Consider the following 20612-nt stretch of genomic DNA (forward strand, 5'->3'; position numbering starts at 1 on the left):
AAATAAAATAACTCACCATTTCCATTTTGATTTTTTCTGTCTTTACTCTGTACATAAATGTCCATAAATACCCACCATTGAATGAAAAGTGTGAAGTTCCTCATAAAAAAAATGTCAATTTGCTCTGTTGGTGGCGGGGGGGGGGGGGATTGTAGATCTTGGAAAAAGAAAATAGCCCATGCACAAGATTCTTTAATCAAGTGAAGTCTGGGAGCATGTGCTGGTGCTGCAGTTAGCCATGTCCTCAAAACCATGGAACCGCCTTGGGTCCTGGATGGCAACAACCCAGGCACACTTCAGCCCATTCTCTCATCTCTGAAATGGCCATCTATCTGCTGCAGTCTTGTGAAACATGAGCATCCCCATGGCCTTCTCCAGCTACTGGAATCCTCAGCACTCAACACCAGTGTGCTGGATTGTACAGAGAAATGGGCCACATGGCCAAAATGTCATTGTTGGCACTCCCTCCCAATGTAAGTGATACTGCTCTTCTTAGTCTCTCTGCTCATTTGATACAAATTCATGCCAGTGGTACCCAAGGATCCTTCAGATACACCTAATACCAAAGACATCCAGTCATTGCCTTAAATCACTTGTATCCAAGACTCACAACCAGCAAGACAGGCAGCACCAGCTTGTTCACATGCAAAGATATTGGCATCGTCAAACATCTCTCTCCAGTGGTCTCATGACTCCATAGGCTCTTCCCAGGTGCCGCTTGATCTCAAAGGCCAAGGACCCAGAGACATGTATGTCACTGCCAAGATAATATATATTCTTAAAATTACAGCATGCCTTGTCTGTTGGACTAAGTAAAACCTCAATATTCAAGCTGACATGACCAAATTTTAGATTTATGAAGGTTGAAGTGGCAGGCATAGAGAGAGAGAGAGAGAGAGAGAGAGAGAGAGAGAGAGAGAGAGAGAGAGAGAGAGAGAGAGAGAGAGAGAGAGAGAGAGAGAGAGAGAGAGAGAGAGAAACAGACCCATGTGACATTCTCAGTGCTCTCGGATTGGCCATGAGGTAAAGATCATATAGAACAGTGACTGAAACTACAGGTGACAATCTGTAGTTTCAGGAGGTAGTAGTAGTATGAGGTCTCCGTGATATTCTGTCACTAAATTATTAATAGGAGAATGATGAAAAATAGAGTTGGATCATTGACCTCAGAGGGTTAAAGCAACAGGCACAGAATGGAGTTGTTTCATGCAGCCCTTGAAATCTGTTTCTACAAGTACAACACATTCTCACTTACAATTCATCACATTTTTGCTTTGACCAAACATCAGTATGTAGTGAGTAGGGTAGCCCATCACCTTTAGTGAGACACGGACAAACCCTAACCATAACAATGACAATAACCATAACACAAACATTGATGAATGTTCCCTGATGATGTGAAAGGCAGGCAGATAGTTCTGTCTGTTATCAGAGAGAAATGACACTGCTAAAAAAAAAATTCCCTATACATCACCAAATGACACAAAGGTGCTAATTAACTCATCATATAGGGGTACTGATAAAACGTGAAAATGTGACAAGTTGAGTGTTCTACGACAAATCAACTACATTTTGATTATTTATTATGATCATTATTATTATTATGTTACTATGATTATTCTCTTAATCGGTTAATCATTATTTCCTTAATTAAATGACATATCAAATGTCAAAACATGGTAAAAATGTCAAACCATATTTTCCAGAGCCTAAGGTGAGTCATTCAAATGTCTTGTTTTGTGCGCAACCCAGAGATAAAGAAACTAGTTATATAAAATTCACATTTTAGAAGCAGCAATCAGAACACTTGTACATTACAAAATACTCAAAACGATTAACGACTTATCAAAATTGCTTTTGGTTAATTTTATAGATAATTAATAACCCATGGAGGGTTGCAGCTCTGATATAAACTTGATGAAAAGATGTAATATCAGTCCTTGAAAGTGGATCAGGATGAGTCCTTGAACTGTGCGCTGCGAGGATTCAGCACCACGGACAGCGACTCACGTCAGAGAGAGAGAGAGAGAGAGAGAGAGAGAGAGAGAGAGAGAGAGAGAGAGAGAGAGAGAGAGAGAGAGAGAGAGAGAGAGAGAGAGAGAGAGAGAGAGAGAGAGAGAGAGAGAGAGAGAGAGAGAGAGGGAGAGGTGCCCTTAGAGTGGGTCTGTGGTTGGCTTTGGCGCAGTCGCTATTTCTTTCTTTGCCTTTTTGCAGACTTCTCCTCTCCTCCCGACGCGCCCGACGTCAATTCTTTGAAAAAGGACAGAACGTGTCTGTAAGAACCCGGGGACTGACACACGGTGGAGCGAAGACAACCAAACTTTTTGTCCTCCCTTAGACAGAGAAACAAAGTTCCGACATTCCCAACAAGAAACTCTGCTCTCACATTTCACGCTTCCACTGACAAACGTTCTTTTAAATCCACGCGTGGCGCTGCGTTCTCTCTATTTTGTTTCTTTTTTTTTTATGAAATAAAAATAAATGTCACACACACGTGTTAGTCGTGGCGCAGACACCGACCAGTCATGATCTTGTCAAACGTGAGCCTGGGCGGCTGCGCACGGGTCAACAGCGCACTTTGCGCCGGAGACTGGGACGAGCACGCGGGTGGCGGCTCGCACCGGACCAGTCTGAGCCCGACAGGCAACCTGATCGTGTCCGTGTGCTTGGGATTCATCGGCACTTTCGGACTTATGAACAACCTGTTCGTGCTGGTGCTGTTTGGCCGCTACAAGATGCTGCGATCGCCCATCAACCTGCTGCTGGTGAACATTTCCGTCAGCGACCTGCTGGTGTGCGTGCTGGGGACGCCGTTCAGCTTCGCGGCCAGCACGCAGGGACGGTGGCTCATAGGGGAGCGAGGATGCGTGTGGTACGGATTCGTCAACTCCCTCTTTGGTGAGTAGGGAAACGCGTGAGGAGATCACATCGTGCATGATGTTGCTGGATGTCTTTTTTTTGCTGCACATGTAGTTGTCACTGCGCCCCCCTCCCCTTCCTCCAGCGCATTGCGCTCGAAGGATTCGGTGCCATTTGGACGTGATTTTTCTTGTAAAACGCATCTGCTGTCTGCACAACAAATTTAAATGAAAGAAAAACCGGCAGATTTGTGTTGAATTCTTCCAGAATATGATTATTGCTGGTCTTGTTGTGAAAAATTACCTGTACAATAGTTTTGTGCAATGCGTGCGTGCAGAATGGAAGAGGTGCAAAGTTGACCTTCAGACTTCTGGTGTTAAGCCCATTTGATGAGAGAGGTGGCAAGTTGTTTTAGTAAGTAAGACCCTTCGGCTGCTCTCTTGTTTTGCACTCGGGGTCACCACAGAAATTCCCAGGTGGATCTGCATGTTGAACTGGCACAAGTTTTACGCCGGATGCCCTTCCTGACGCAACTCCTCATTACATGGAGAAATGTGTCAGGGGTGGAGCAAGTTGTTTTAAAAAAAATGCGCTTTTGGTGGTCCTGCATTTTTTTTCTGCATATCAGACTTTTGTCATCAGTTCCAGTCACTTGGTTGGAATTTATTGCGCACAATCACAGTAAACCATAGTGGTGCACTTAGGTAAAGTTAGAAAGATATTCACAGATTCGAAGTTCACGGCTCAATAGATCTTAAGAGAAACGTTGTAGAAAGACAAACACCACTAGTTTCTAACCTCAGGAAGGTAGACAACGAGCTACAACCTTATTTTTATCCATATGAGCCGTCCTCTGAGCTGAAAAAAATAACACTGATCTGAACGGGCAGCCGGCAGAGAAACGGAAGCTTAGGGACCGTCTACAAAGTGCATACATGAAAAAAAAGACACCAGAAAATTATTGAATAAATCATTGTAATAAGGAGTGGTATCACCAAATTCACTGCACACATCAGTGGGGTCCTGCTGATTATACTACAGAGCTCACTTTTGGAAAAAGTAATTTTAAAAAAATTGGAGAATTTGTCATTGTTTAAATTTTCAATAGCATCAAAGTCATAAGGTGTAGTGACACAAAATTTACTGCACACAACAGTGGTGTCCTGCTGATTATACTACAACACTCACTTTGGGAAAAAGTCATTTAAAAAATTTTTGTTGAATTTTTTATTGTTTACATTTTCAATAGCATCAAAGTCACAAGACGTGGTGTCGCCAAATTCGCTGCACACAACAGCCGTGTCCTCTTGATTATACTACAGCATCAGTTTGGGAAAAAGTAATTTTTTTAAAAATTTTGGAGAATTTTTGATTGATTTTATTTTCAATAGCATCAAAGTCATAAGGTGTAGTGACACAAAATTTACTGCACACAACAGTGGTGTCCTGCTGATTATACTACAACACTCACTTTTGGAAAAAGTCATTTTCCAAAATTTTGGAGAATTTTTTATTGTTTACATTTTTAATAGCATCAAAGTCATAAGGTGTAGTGACACAAAATTTACTGCACACAACAGTGGTGTCCTGTTGATTATACTACAACACTCATTTTGGGAAAAAGTCATTAAAAAAAAATTTTTGGAGGATTTTTTTATTGTTTAAATTTTCAATAGCATCAAAGTCATAAGGTGTAGTGACACAAAATTTACTGCACACAACAGTGGTGTCCTGCCGATTATACTACAACACTCACTTTGGGAAAAAGTCATTTTAAAAAGTTTTGGAGAATTTTTTATTGTTTACATTTTTAATAGCATCAAAGTCATAAGGTGTAGTGACAAAATTTAATGCACACAACAGTGGTGTCCTGTTGATTATACTACAACACTCATTTTGGGAAAAAGTCATTTAAAAAAATTGGAGAATTTGTCATTGTTTAAATTTTCAATAGCATCAATGTCATAAGGTGTAGTGACACAAAATTTACTGCACACAACAGTAGTGTCCTGCTGATTATACTACAACACTGACTTTGGGAAAAATCATTAAAAAAACATTTTAGATAATTTTTGATTGTTTAAATTTTCAATAGCATCAAAGTCATAAGGTGTAGTGACACAAAATTAACTGCACACAACAGTGGTGTCCTGTTGACTATACTACAGCACTCAGTTTGGGAAAAAGTAGGAGAATGTTTGATTGTTTTTATTTTCAATAGCATCAATGTCATAAGGTGTAGTGACACAAAATTTACTGCACACAACAGTGGTGTCCTGCTGATTATACTACAACACTCACTTTTGGAAAAAGTCATTTTAAAAAAATTTTTGGAAGATTTTTTATTGTTTAAATTTTCAATAGCATCAAAGTCATAAGGTGTAGTGACACAAAATTAACTGCACACAACAGTGGTGTCCTGTTGACTATACTACAGCACTCAGTTTGGGAAAAAGTAGGAGAATGTTTGATTGTTTTTATTTTCAATAGCATCAATGTCATAAGGTGTAGTGACACAAAATTTACTGCACACAACAGTGGTGTCCTGCTGATTATACTACAACACTCACTTTTGGAAAAAGTCATTTTAAAAAAATTTTTGGAAGATTTTTTATTGTTTAAATTTTCAATAGCATCAAAGTCATAAGGTGTAGTGACACAAAATTTACTGCACACAACAGTAGTGTCCTGCCGATTATACTACAACACTCACTTTGGGAAAAAGTCATTTTAAAAAGTTTTGGAGAATTTTTTATTGTTTACATTTTTAATAGCATCAAAGTCATAATGTTATATGGCCGCCCGGAAGGTGCGTGTTTGAGAACCCCTTACTGGCTACTGATTTGTGCTCTCTTGCAGCTGTGTTCCTGTGTTGTGCCTTATCCGTGGGTCGTGGTGGAGTGTGACTGGCGACGGCTTCGCGTCACGCTCCGACCGGATAAGAGGTGTAAACGGGAGCTGCAAGAGTGCGTTTGTAATGGGTTCACGCGCACGGCGGAGCTCTGTTAGCACGGGTCGCTGGGCTTCCTGTGTTACAGTCGTAGCCCCATTTCCCCGGATAAAGGTAACTACTGCGTCTGTTGTATCAGCTCCGGCGTTATTTAGTTGAGCACATTTTGGTTGTGTGTTGCACTCAGCTGCGCACATAAAAGCAGCTTGTTTGTTTTTTCTGTCGCCAAAGGGGTTTTTTCATTTTTTGCACTCTGGCTCCCCCTTGTGGTGACTGAATCACGTTACCGTCAAGCTCTTGAGTAGGAACAGGTGTGTTCCATTTGGTTGAGCTTGATGGTATAACTCACTGATTTGTTTTGTGTTAGTTCATTTTGTGTGGGTGTTTTTTTGAGTTGGTTTTTGTGTGGGATTTTATTTTTTGTTTTCCACTATTTGTCTGGGGTTGTGACCCTGCAGCCTGTCAGAAAAAAAAAACAAAAAAAAAAACAGGGGACCCGAACAACTGTGTGTTGGTCTGTTTGTTTTTCCTTTTATTTGTTTTTGTTTCACATCCCCAGGGTTAGATGGAACGGTCCCCTGGGGGCTGATGGGGTGGTACTTGGGTTGTTTTTTCCTCTTTTTGTTTTTTTGTTGTGCCCTCTCTTCTCCTCTGACTCCAGCCGGGTGTGCCGTAGTGTCGGCATTGCTGGAGGGGTGCAGTTAGGTTGTGCTGGGCGTTTCCCAGGTAGCCTCTGCACCCGGGAGGGGAGGGGGGGGGGTTTGGGGGATCTTTTTGTTTCCCCCCCCCCAGTTTCCGCCCTCAGGGTTTGACTGTGGTGTCCTCTGGGGGGGAAAGGGCTGTGGGTCCATCTAGCCATGGACGGCCGGGGCTGGGTCCATTGGTCATGAGGGGAGGCGTCTCCTGGGGTTGACGAGTGGTCCTCTGGGAGGCGCTGGTAGTCCCCGTGGGTGACGTTGGATCCCAGAGGGACCTCGGCCGTGGTTATTACTCCTGGAGCTGGCGGGAGGCCCTCTGGGGGGTGTTGGTCCCTACATGTCGTTTGGGGGGAGGAGGGGGGGTATTTTAGCATTTTTGTTTGTGAACTCGAGTTTGGGTTGTTTTTCTTTTCTCCCCTTCCCTGGGGTTTGATGGAACGGTCCTCTGGGGAGGGGGGGGGGGTGTTTTAGTATTTTTGTTTGTAGGCTTGGGTTTGGGTTGTTTTTCCTTTCTCCCCTTCCCTGGGGTTTGATGGGACGGTCCCCTGGGGAGGGGGGGGTGTTTTGGTTGTTTGTGTTTTGTTTTATGACAAATTACACATGTTTGGATAAAGGCTGACCGCACAGGTGTAAGAACTCCTGGCCACACCTGTGCTAAGAGACTGTCAGAAACAAGGGCAAAGATGCAGCCAGTTCAACCAGTCTGTTGGAGGATGAACGCAGACGCGGTTTCCAGCCATGGTCCCTGGAGGGGGGTGTTTCTCCTGGGCCAGGTGTGTGTGGTCACCGGGAGGCTTCCCATGAGGGTGGGGTACTGTTATATGGGGCCGGGCTGCCGGTTTGTTTCTGTCTTTTGGTTTTCCTCCCAGGTGGTGTGCGTTTGGGACTGAGTGGCTGTGTTGCTGAGGCTGTCAGGACCTCACCCTGATCACCTGCGACTCGTCAGGACTCACAGCTGTGGTGCATCTGGATGGATTGGAACATGTTGGCATTTAAGACTGGAGTGCACAGTGTGTATTTGCCAGAGACTCGACCTTGTGACCAGACGGGTGAGATCGTCGTCTTGGGAGCCATCTCATCAGCAGCGGATGCTGAGAACGTCCAGGTTTGATGCACAGTCTGTGAAAGAGGAGGGGGTGAGGTCTCACGCTCGTCAGCACACTTCCTGAGGTACGTTAGATTTTGAGACTAACAGTTATACAGTCAGTAAATGTGGTGTCCCTCACACCTTATTGTATTGAGCTGTTTGTTAGTCATGTATCAGCTTTCACTGCAGTGGAGTTTTGTGAACTGATTGTTACATGCCTGCAGGTTGGGAAGCTGATCAGTAATCAAGCCAGGAAGTGTTTGCTGTTTGTACACCTTTAAGTGTTCTGTGTGTAGAGTGTGGACTCACATAATGGTTCCTTCTTTCACAGACTCGGTTGTTGCGGCCACCTGGGGGGTGTCGGCGGGGTCCTTGGGTCCGAACAGCTTCTGGCTCCGGACCGTTAGCGCTGCTGGGAGCGCACCACGCCAGGCCGCACCTTTTGTTATTATATTATCACTGTTATGTATTAAATTCAGTTAGCCTTTGTACCGTGCTCTGCTTATTTCATACTGGGTCCTTCAAACGCTGGTCGGTTCTCCGAGCTGCGTCCGACACATAACACATAAGGTGTAGTGACAAAATTTAATGCACACAACAGTGGTGTCCTGCTGATTATACTACAACACTCATTTTGGGAAAAAGTCATTTAAAAAAATTGGAGAATTTGTCATTGTTTAAATTTTCAATAGCATCAATGTCATAAGGTGTAGTGACACAAAATTTACTGCACACAACAGTAGTGTCCTGCTGATTATACTACAACACTGACTTTGGGAAAAATCATTTAAAAAAAAATTTAGAGAATTTTTGATTGTTTAAATTTTCAATTGCATCAAAGTCATAAGGTGTAATGACACAAAATTAACTGCACACAACAGTGGTGTCCTGCTGATTATACTACAACACTCACTTTTGGAAAAAGTCATTGAAAAAAAAAAATTGGAGAATTTTTTTATTATTTAAATTTTCAATAGCATCAAAGTCATTTGGTGTAGTGTCACAAAATTCACAGCACACAACAGTGGTGTCCTGCTGATTATACTACAACACTCACTTTTGGAAAAAGTCATTTAAAAAAAAATTTGGAGAATTTTTTATTGTTTAAATTTTCAATAGCATCAAAGTCATAAGGTGTGGTGTCGCCAAATTCACTGATTATACTACAACACTCACTTTGGGAAAAAGTAATTTAAAAAAATTACTGGCGAATTTTTGATTGTTTATATTTTCAATAGCATCAAAGGAATAAGGTGTAGTGACACAAAATTTACTGCACACAACAGTGGTGTCCTGCTAGTTATGCTACAGTACTCAGTTTGGAAAAATGTCATTGTTTAAAATTTGAGATTTTTTTTGTTGTTTAAATTTAAAATGACTTTTTCCCAAAGTGAGTGTTGTAGTATAATCAGCAGGACACTACTGTTGTGTGCAGTAAATTTTGTGTCACTACACTTTATGACTTTGATGTTATTGAAAATAAAATCAATCAAAAATTCTCCAAAATTTTTAAAAATTACTTTTTCCCAACTGAGTGAAGTAGTATAATCAACAGGACATGGCTGTTGTGTGCAGTGAATTTGGCGACACCACATCTTGTGATTTTGATGCTATTGAAAATTTAAACAATAAAAAATTCTCCAAAATTTTTGAAAATGACTTTTTACAAAAGTGAGTATTGTAGTATAATCAGCAGGACACCACTGTTGTGTGCAGTGAATTTGGTGATATCACTCCATATTACAATGATTTATTCAATAATTTTCTGGTGTCTTTTTTTTTTTCATGTATGTACTTTTTAGACGGTCCCTAAGCTTCCGTTTCTCTGCCGGCTGCCCGTTCAGATCAGTGTTATTTTTTTCAGCTCAGAGGACGGCTCATATGGATAAAAATAAGGTTGTAGCTCGTTGTCTACCTTCCTGAGGTTAGAAACTAGTGGTGTTTGTCTTTCTACAACATTTCTCTTAAGATCTATTGAGCCGTGAACTTTGAATCTGTGAATACAACCCCTGGCAAAAATTATGGAATCACCGGCCTCGGAGGATGTTCATTCAGTTGTTTATTTTGTAGAAAAAAAGCAGATCACAGACATGACACAAAACACAAAACTAAAGTCGTTTCAAATGGCAACTTTCTGGCTTTAAGAAACACTATAAGAAATCAGGAAAAAAAATTGTGGCAGTCAGTAACGGTTACTTTTTTAGACCAAGCAGAGGGAAAAAAAATATGGAATCACTCAATTCTGAAGAAAAAATTATGCAGATTCGAGATTCATCACTGAATATGACTTTCATCCAGTCATCCACTGTTGTGAAAGTGTAGTGACACGGACCCACAACAGGGGGCGCAAATGAACGGTCAATAGATGAGCCAAAAGGTAACAATTTAATGTTGTGAAACGTGCACAACGAACATACAGACAATCTCAGAATATAATTACAGTCAAATTACAAAGGTGACGTGTGGGCAGGCTCGAGGATAGAAGACGTCTGTCCTGAGAAGAGCCGGAACCACACGATTTCCGCCCCCACAGAACCTGGTGAATACTGGAGCCGCCAAGTCCTGAATTCCCAGGTGATCACCGTCCCCGACTATCGGATCTGGTACTGCTGGCGAAGAACAAAGACAGTCAAGTGTGGGTGTGTGTACACCCAGTAACAACAGCGGTGGGAATGCCACCTCCACCTCTCACTCAATATGTGGCAGAGTACTGCAGTGATTCCTCAGGGGAAAAGAGTGCCATCCTGCACTCACTCAGCTTCCACAGAAAAAGGAACCGGTACTCCTGCAAACACTCACAATATACAGATATATTGCAAAAGACACAAACGGCTGAGGATATTACCTCCAATGAAGTATGATATCTCGGCGATGAGGTGGAGATGACGTCTGGTCTTTATAGAGTGCGATGATGAAGAATGTGTGACAGCTGTCAGGAATTAATGAGTGACAGCTGTCACTCCCGGCTGTGTCCGTGGCGGCAGCGCCCTCTCGTGCCTGAAGCCCGCACTTCAGGCAGGGCGCCCTTTGGTGGTGGGCCAGCAGTACATCCTCTTCTGGCGGCCCACACAACAGGACCCCCCCCTCAACGGGCGCCTCCTGGCGCCCGACCAGGCTTATCCGGGTGTCTGCGGTAGAAATCGGCCAGGAGGGCCGGGTCCAGGATGAAGCTCCTCTTCACCCAGGAGCGTTCTTCGGGTCCATACCCTTCCCAGTCCACCAAATACTGGAACCCCCGGCCCATTCGACGGACGTCCAGGAGCCGGCGCACTGTCCAAGCCGGCTCCCCGTCAATGATCCGGGCAGGAGGCGGCACCGGACCGGGAGCACAGAGGGGTGAGGTGTGGTGAGGCTTGAGTCTGGACACATGAAAAACTGGGTGGATCCGCAGTGAAGCTGGGAGTCGGAGCTTCACTGCGGCAGGACTGAGGATTTTGAGGATCTTGAAAGGTCCAATGTACCGGTCCTTCAACTTGGGGGAGTCCACTTGGAGGGGAATGTCCTTCGTGGACAGCCACACCTCCTGCCCGGGCTGGTAAGCAGGGGCCGGGGATCGCCGGCGGTCTGCATGGGTCTTCGCCCTCGTCCGGGCCTTCAACAAGGCAGAACGGGCGGAGCGCCAAACCCGATGGCACTTCCACAGGTGGGCCTGGACCGAGGGCACACCGACCTCTCCCTCCACCACAGGGAACAACGGGGGCTGATACCCCAAACACACCTCAAATGGGGAGAGGCCGGTGGCAGAAGACACCTGGCTGTTATGCGCATACTCGATCCAGGCCAGATGGTTACTCCAGGCCGTCGGGTGCGTGGATGTGACGCAGCGGAGGGTCTGTTCCAGTTCCTGGTTGGCCCGCTCTGCCTGTCCGTTCGTCTGTGGATGGTACCCGGACGAGAGGCTCACGGTGGCCCCCAGTTCTCTGCAGAAGCTCCTCCAGACGTGTGAGGAGAACTGGGGACCATGATCTGGGACGATGTCGGTGGGTATCCCATGCAGACGGACAACGTGGTGGACCAGGAGGTCTGCTGTCTCCTGGGCTGTTGGGAGCTTCGGGAGAGCCACGAAGTGGGCCGCCTTGGAGAATCGGTCCACTATCGTGAAGATGGTGGTGTTGCCCTGGGACGGCGGGAGGCCCGTGACGAAATCCAGGCTGATGTGGGACCACGGGCGATGAGGCACAGGAAGCAGTTGGAGTAGTCCTTGGGCCTTCCTGTGGTCAGCCTTGCCCCTGGCACAGGTGGTGCAGGCCTGGATATACTCCCGGACGTCGGCCTCCATAGACGCCCACCAGAAGCGCTGCCGGACAACTGCCACGGTCCTTCGCACCCCTGGATGACAGGAGAGCTTGCAACCGTGACAGAAGTCCAAGACTGCAGCTCTGGCCTCTGGTGGGACGTATAAACGGTTCTTCGGACCTGTACCTGGGTCCGGGCTCCGTGCCAGGGCCTTCCGGACGATCTTCTCCACGTCCCAGGTGAGGGTAGCCACGATAGTGGACTCCGGCAGGATGGGCTCCGGTGGATCCGACAGTGCAGTTTTGACCTCCTCTTCGTGTACCCGGGACAAGGCATCCGACCTCTGGTTCTTGGTCCCGGGGCGATAGGTGATCCGGAAGTCAAAACGCCCGAAGAACAGTGACCAGCGGGCTTGCCTGGGGTTCAGCTGCTTGGCGGTCCTGATATACTCCAGGTTCCGATGGTCAGTGAAAACCATGAACGGCACAGACGCTCCCTCCAACAGGTGTCTCCACTCCTCAAGAGCCTCTTTCACCGCAAGGAGTTCTCGATTGCCGACGTCATAGTTCCGTTCAGCCGGGGTCAACCTGCGTGAAAAGTAGGCACACGGGTGAAGAACCTTATCGGTCTCTCCGCTCTGGGACAGCACGGCTCCTATCCCTGAGTCAGAGGTGTCCACTTCAACCACGAACTGGCGGCTAGGGTCGGGCGGCACCAAAACTGGCGCAGTAGAGAACCGTCATTTCAACTCCTTGAACGCGGCTTCGCACCGATCCGACGAGGTGAAGGGGACTTTTGGAGAGGTTAGGGCTGTCAGGGGGCTAACTACCTGACTGTAGCCCTTAATGAACCTCCTATAGAAATTAGCGAAGCCGAGGAACTGTTGCAGCTTCCTACGGCTTGTTGGTTGGGGCCAATCTCTCACCGCCGCAACCTTGGCCGGATCAGGGGCGACAGAGTTAGAGGAGATGATAAACCCCAGGAAGGACAAAGACGTGCGGTGAAACTCGCACTTCTCGCCCTTCACAAACAGTCGGTTCTCTAATAACCGCTGCAGGACCTGACGTACATGCTGGACATGGGTCTCAGGATCCAGAGAAAAGATGAGAATATCGTCCAGATATACGAAGACGAATCGGTGCAGGAAGTCCCGCAAGACGTCGTTAACCAAGGCTTGGAACGTCGCGGGGCGTTGGTGAGGCCGAACGGCATGACCAGGTACTCAAAGTGACCTAACGGGGTGTTAAATGCCGTCTTCCATTCGTCTCCCTTCCGGATCCGAACCAGGTGATACGCATTTCTAAGATCCAGCTTAGTAAAGATTTTGGCTCCATGCAGGGGGGTGAACACGGAATCCAACAATGGCAACGGGTATCGATTGTGAACCGTAATCTCATTCAGCCCCTTGTAATCAATGCATGGACGGAGTCCGCCATCTTTCTTGCCCACAAAAAAGAAACCTGCCCCCATCGGGGAGGTGGAGTTCCGGATCAGCCCGGCAGCTAAAGAGTCCCGGATGTAGGTCTCCATTGATTCGCGCTCAGGTCGTGAGAGGTTGTACAGCCTGCTGGACGGGAACTCAGCGCCTGGAACCAAATCAATGGCACAATCGTACGGACGGTGCGGGGGAAGGGTGAGTGCCAGATCCTTGCTGAAGATGTCAGCAAGATCGTGGTACTCAACCGGCACTGCCGTCAGATTGGGAGGGACTTTGACCTCCTCCTTAGCCTGTAAACCGGGAGGAACCGAGGATCCTAAACACACCCGATGGCAGGTTTCGCTCCACTGAACCACCACCCCAGACGGCCAATCAATCCGGGGATTGTGCTTCAACATCCATGGGAAGCCCAGAATCACGCAGGAGGTAGAAGGAGTTACAAAAAACTCAATCTCCTCCCGATGGTTTCCAGACACCACCAGAGTTACTGGTTGTGTCTTGTGTGTGAGTAAAGGGAGGAGGGTGCCATCTAGTGCCCGAACCTGCAATGGCGAAGGAAGCGCCACCAGAGGTAGCCCTACCTCCCTTGCCCATCTGCTGTCTAGCAGATTCCCTTCTGACCTCGTGTCCACCAGTGCTGGGGCTTGAAGGGTTAAATCCCCGCTCAGGATTGTGACTGGGAGTCGTGTGGCAATCTGTGTGTGTCTCAATTGAATGTTTTGACCCCCCCTTAGCCCAGTCTCTAAGGGCGAGTGTTGTCATTTTGGCCGTTTGGGGCAGTTTTTCTGTATGTGCTCCTTTGAGCTGCAGAGAAAACACTCCCCGCGGATCAGCCTCCTCATTTTGGCCCTGTGCGTTTCCTTAACAACGTCAGCAGGGGGAGCTGTTACCCCACGGAGCGCTGTGGCTGTGGAGCGTGGGGAGGGCGGCGCCTTTTCGAACCCGGAAGGGAGAGGGGCAGCGCGTATCCGGTCACGTCCTTCGCCTCGCTCCCGACGGCGTTCCTCCAACCGATTGTCTAACCGTATAACGAGATTGATAAGCCCATCTAAATCCCACGGTTCCTCCTTAGCTACCAGCTGCTCCTTCAGAACCAACGACAGTCCGTTTATGAAGGCGGCGCGGAGCGTAACGTTATTCCAGCCGGACCTCGCAGCCACGATGCGGAAGTTGACTGCATAAGCGGCTGCGCTCTCGCGTCCCTGTCTCATTGACAGCAGCACGGTTGAAGCGGTCTCTCCTCTGTTTGGGTGATCAAACACTGTTCTGAACTCCCCCACAAACCCAGTGTATACTGATAACAACCGTGAGTTCTGTTCCCAGAGCGCCGTAGCCCAGGCGCGTGCCTTACCCCGAAGCAGAGCAATCACATAAGCTATTTTACTAGCATCTGACGCGTACATGACGGGACGTTGTGCGAAGACGAGCGAACACTGCATGAGAAAGTCCGCGCACGTCTCCACACAACCTCCGTACGGCTCAGGAGGGCTTATGTATGCTTCAGGGGATGGTGGGAGGGGTTGTTGAACCACCACTGGAACGTTCATATTCTGCACAGGGTCGGCAGGAGGACGAGCTGCAGCAGCGCCCTGGGCGCTCGCCGCCATCTGTGCGGAGAGAGCCTCCACACTGCGGTTCAGGAGGATGTTTTGCTCAGTCATCTGATCTAACCGAGCCGTAAAGGCGGTGAGAATGTGCTGTAGCTCACCAATCACGCCTCCTGCAGACGCCTGCGCTCCCTGCTCTCCCATTGGTCGTTCAACAGCCAGGTGACGCCCCTCGGAGTCCATGACGCTGGCCGAGATATCCTGTTGTGAAAGTGTAGTGACACGGACCCACAACAGGGGGCGCAAATGAACGGTCAATAGATGAGCCAAAAGGTAACAATTTAATGTTGTGAAACGTGCACAACGAACATACAGACAATCTCAGAATATAATTACAGTCAAATTACAAAGGTGATGTGTGGGCAGGCTCGAGGATAGAAGACGTCTGTCCTGAGAAGAGCCGGAACCACACGATTTCCGCCCCCACAGAACCTGGTGAATACTGGAGCCGCCAAGTCCTGAATTCCCAGGTGATCACCGTCCCCGACTATCGGATCTGGTACTGCTGGCGAAGAACAAAGACAGTCAAGTGTGGGTGTGTGTACACCCAGTAACAACAGCGGTGGGAATGCCACCTCCACCTCTCACTCAATATGTGGCAGAGTACCGCAGTGATTCCTCAGGGGAAAAGAGTGCCGTCCTGCACTCACTCAGCTTCCACAGAAAAAGGAACCGGTACTCACTCCTGCAAACACTCACAATATACAGATATATTGCAAAAGACACAAACGGCTGAGGATATTACCTCCAATGAAGTATGATATCTCGGCGATGAGGTGGAGATGACGTCTGGTCTTTATGGAGTGCGATGATGAAGAATGTGTGACAGCTGTCAGGAATTAATGAGTGACAGCTGTCACTCCCGGCTGTGTCCGTGGCGGCAGCGCCCTCTCGTGCCTGAAGCCCGCACTTCAGGCAGGGCGCCCTTTGGTGGTGGGCCAGCAGTACATCCTCTTCTGGCGGCCCACACAACAATCCACAGTCCACGATTGCTTTTCCTTGCTTTTCCCATTGTAACCTTGTTTTTTTCTGTTTAGGTGTTAATGATGGCTTTTGTTTTTGTTTCTGTATGTAAATCCCATTTCCTTTAGGCGGTTTCTTACAGTTCGGTCACAGACATTGACTCCAGTTTCCTCCCATTCGTTCCTCATTTGTTTTGTTGTGCATTTTCGATTTTTGAGACATATTGCTTTAAGGTTTCTGTCTTGACACTTTGATGTCTTCCTTGGGCTACCAGTATGTTTGCCTTTAACAACCTTCCCATGTTGTTTGTATTTGGTCCAGAGTTTAGACACAGCTGACTGTGAACAACCAACATCTTTTGCAACATTGCGTGATGATTTACCCTCTTTTAAGAGTTTGATAATCCTCTCCTTTGTTTCAATTGACATCTCTCGTGTTGGAGCCATGATTCATGTCAGTCCACTTGTTGCAACAGCTCTCCAAGGTGTGATCACTCCTTTTTAGATGCAGACTAATGAGCAGTCTGATTTGATGCAGGTGTTAGTTTTGGGGATGAAAATTTACAGGGTGATTCCATAATTTATTCCTCAGAATTGAGTGAGTCCATATTTTTTTCCCACTGCTTGGTCTAAAAAAGTAACCATTACTGACTGCCACAATTTTTTTTTTCTTGATTTCTTATAGTTTTTCTTAAAGCCAGAAAGTTGCTATTTGAAATGACTTTAGTTTTGTGTCATGTCTGTGATCTGCTTTTTTTCTACAAAATTAAACAACTGAATGAACATCCTCCGAGGCCGGTGATTCCATAATTTTTGCCAGGGGTTGTATGCGCTGAGAGGAAAGGAGCCTATCCCAGCAGTCATAGGGCGAGAGGCGGGGTACACCCTGGACAGGATGCCAGTCTGTCACAGGGCCACATACACGTAGACAGGCAAACTCAGTCACACTCACACACAATTGGTAATTTTTGCCAGGGGTTGTATCTTTCTAACTTTTCCTAAGTTACCAGTGCGCTCTGACAGATGCGCGTTTGCCCAAATATGTTGTCAAATGTATCATTTGTTTCAATCGATTCTAAAAACGAGTCTCACGGGATTGTGCGTAATATTCGTGGGTATATGGAGTATGTGTGTTAGTGCTGGTTGAGCTCGTCTGGTCAGGGAAGGCAGCGGTCCTGGGTGGCCAGTAGGAGCCATGTGTCTCCACCAGTGTGTGCGCACTGCCACAGGTGCATCAGCGCTGTTGTTACAGAATCAAATCGCCCAGAGAAAATGTGTAACTAGGGAGGAGAGGGAGATACCTGCATGTGTTCTAGAATGCTGATATAAATGCAAATTAGTGTGTTGCTCGCGGGGATCCACGGGCTCTAGATTGGGTAGTGTTTATAAAATAGGTAGCTGACATTTTTTTAAGGGTGGTAATAAATTATACAAAGTTTCTATAATGAGTTGGAATGTGAGTCCAGAATGTTTTAGAACCTTAGACCTCAACAGTTTTTAGAAGAAGAACTCAACCCTTTTATCTCATGTTACTTTTAATGTTAATTTACTGTCTTAATGTATTGTTTAGGTTATTGTTATCATATACACATTATTATTATTATATTATAAGAGACTGGTTCACAACACGTAACAGAACTTACAAAGAAATAAAAACTGGCAAGAACAACAACAAAAAAAGAATAATCAGGAAAACGAAATGCATACTGAAAATACAAGACAACCAAAATGAGAGGCATGAACTGAAGCAGTGGACAGCAGACGTGAAACAAGAGGCCAGGTGGGAAAAGCTGAACGAGACAGACGGCAGGTGAGAAGCAGACCAGATAAAATACACACTAAGAAATAAGAAAAAACTCAATGAGAAAATAATCTGTGAAGCCATGGATGCAAGAAATAACCCAAGGTCTATGATAACACATAAAGCCCTAAATGTCAATTGGCAGCAGACACAGGCATCACACACACACACACACACACACACACACACACACACACACACACACACACACACACACACACACACACACACACACACACACACACACACACACACACACACACACACACACACACAGAGGACAGGTGTGACAAAATAAATAAAAATCCCCAAAACAGCAGACAACATGACAGAACCCCCCCACTAAGAGCTGTCCCCTGACAGCTCAAAACAAACTCCCCCCAAACAGGATCGGGGGAAGACACAAAAACAACCAACACGGGACAAAGAAAAAGACACCAAACAACAAAACCAAAAGAGACCCCACACACCAAAAACCCCATACCGGGGGGGAGGTGGGCAAGGCACAAAGGAGGGAATCCTGCCAAACAGAGGTGAGTAAACTTGAAAACCATGAGGTGAAAACACATTATTTGACAAAGGCTGAAAAGTCTGGTTGCCACTGAAAGCGGGGGTCATCTGTGGACTGGGCACCCGGCTATAGCTGAACATAGGATGCAGATGCCACCTCAGGTGCTGATTGACAGATCCAGCGAAACCTGGTGTCTGGCCGTTTGGCCAATGACAGGACTCATGAAAAGCTGGGGACCGGCTGTTGGGCTGGCAGGAGTTCAAAGATGAAACAGGATGCTGGCTCTTGGGCCGGCAGGAGTCTCTCACTGTGAATGGAGATTTAGCTGTCGGTCGGCTCGTGAATGTTATCTGTGATTCAGCTGACCTTGACTCTGTGACCTGTGGTGACCTTGACTCTGAGATGGGAGTCTTTGATCTGGCGGCTGAGGACGATCTTGACTCTGTGACTGAGACAGACGAGGACTCAGTGATGGCAGACTTGGACTCTGCGACAAACAGATGAGGACTCAGTGACGGCAGACTTGGACTCTGCGACTGAGACAGACGAGGACTCAGTGACGGCAGACTTGGACTCTGCGACTGAGACAGACGAGGACTCAGTGTCTGGCTTTGGGTCCTGTTTGCTGGTTTTGGTTTGCTTATATTGTTTTGTCTCTTGCTGGGGGGGTTTTCCTGTCTGGATCTATCTGTCGCTTTCTCTGTTGTCTGTCTGTGTTTTCTGGTTGTGGGTGTGTCCTTCTCCCTGGCCACTCCTTCTTTCTGGGGCATTCCACACACACCTGCTCTCAGTCTGTACCTCATCACCTGGGTGTACATAAGCTCCTTTGTTTGCCTCATTTCTTCGGCAGATTGTTGTGCCTTGTGCCTACTCTCCAGCTCTGTATTGTATTCTTGTCCTGCCTGCTTCACGTGTGTTACGACTACCTGCCTGTATCCTCGACCATGCCTAATGCCTGATGTTTCTGTTTGTATCACTTTTGTTGGACTGCCTTTCCGTGTACCGAACCTCGTTTACTGTTTCAGTAAACTGCTGTGTCTTACAGAGCTTGTTGTCAGAGTCCTGCATTTGCGTCCAGCCTATTCCGCCCTTCAGACCTGTCAGAACAATCTGGCCAACAATGGACGCAGCGGACTCTACGACTTTCCAGCTTGCAGTACGTCACCACAGTAAGCAACTTGCCCAGCAAGAGGATCAGCTCACCGCTCTTAGTACCGGTCTTGGTGAGTTAGCTCAGCGACAGGATGCTTTCATGATGTCCATGAGCTCCCAGTTGGAACAGCTCCTGTCAAAACTTCCTATTCAGGCCAGCCCAGACCCAGCAAGAAGCAACACCTGCTCCCCGGTGCCACTTCCGCCCGCCGCCATGACGACCATTGCACCGGAAGCAGCCATCTGTACTCATCTTTCCCGCCCTGAACGATTCTCCGGGGAAACTGGTGATGTCATGCCCTTTATCATGCAATGTGAGTTGCATTTTGAACTGATGCCCTGTATGTTCCCGTCCGATCGGACGAAGATAGCATACTTGATCTCCCATTTGTCGGGCCGGGCTGCGGCGTGGGCTACTGCGGAGTGGAGCTGTCAGTCGCCATCTTTCTCCTCCCTTCAAGCTTTCACCGCGGCGCTCGAGCAGATATTCCAGCACACACCGCCGGGACGCGAGGCGGCGCACTCCCTACTGAGGCTCAAGCAGGGCACTCACCGAGTGGCGGATTACGCTGTGGACTTTCGCATCCTGGCCACCAAGAGCGAGTGGAATCCAGCTGCACTTCAGGATGTGTTCTTCCAGGGACTGTCCGCCGAGATTCGTGATAAGCTGATCGCCGACCGACATTTGGCGGAACGCTCTCGCCGCGAGCCCCCTCGTCTGCTCCGGCGCGCCTTCGCCTCGCACCCGAATCCCACCACGGCTCTTCACTCCAACGCCAAACGGCCTGGGACTAACGAGCCGATGCAGCACGGCCGCATGCATCTGTCGCAGGAGGAACGACAGCGGAGACGTGACGAGGGACTGTGTTTCTATTGCGGTAAATCAGGTCATTTGAATGCTTGTTGTCCAGTCAGGGGTGCTTCTGCAAGACCTCAGGCCTTAGTACGGGTGAGTCACAGCTCTATTTTTTCTTCTAATTCACAGAACAATATTCCTGCTCAATTGCAATCTGATCATAATTCAGAAATGGTGCATGCCCTCGTAGATTCTGGATCTGATGCCAATTTAATATTACTCTCCCTCGCCAAGTCCTTGCACCTTAAATTGTTTTCCATCTCATGACCTCTGGCAGTCAGGGCGGTGGACGGACATGAGCTTGGGAGAATCACTCATCGCACTCAGTCCGTCCAACTAATTATCAATGAGAACCATGTGGAAACAATCAGTTTTTAGTGCTGGATAAAATGACTCACTCCATCATTCTGGGGCATCCCTGGCTGCAATGGCACAGTCCCAATTTCGATTTGGCT

At 47.2% G+C, this 20612-nt stretch overlaps 1 protein-coding gene across 1 annotated transcript in view; it reads left to right on the forward strand.

Annotated features, from left to right (window-relative positions):
- The first annotated feature begins 2525 nt into the window (after nucleotides 1-2525).
- tmtopsa (teleost multiple tissue opsin a) overlaps nucleotides 2526-20612 on the forward strand; it is a 345672-nt gene continuing 327585 nt past the window's right edge. The window contains exon 1 of the mRNA XM_034183376.1: nucleotides 2526-2898. Within this exon, the coding sequence (XP_034039267.1) occupies nucleotides 2526-2898 (373 nt within the window). The remainder of the gene's footprint in view (nucleotides 2899-20612) is intronic.

Source organism: Thalassophryne amazonica, chromosome 12 (assembly GCF_902500255.1).
Source record: "Thalassophryne amazonica chromosome 12, fThaAma1.1, whole genome shotgun sequence".
Lineage (NCBI taxonomy): Eukaryota > Metazoa > Chordata > Actinopteri > Batrachoidiformes > Batrachoididae > Thalassophryne > Thalassophryne amazonica.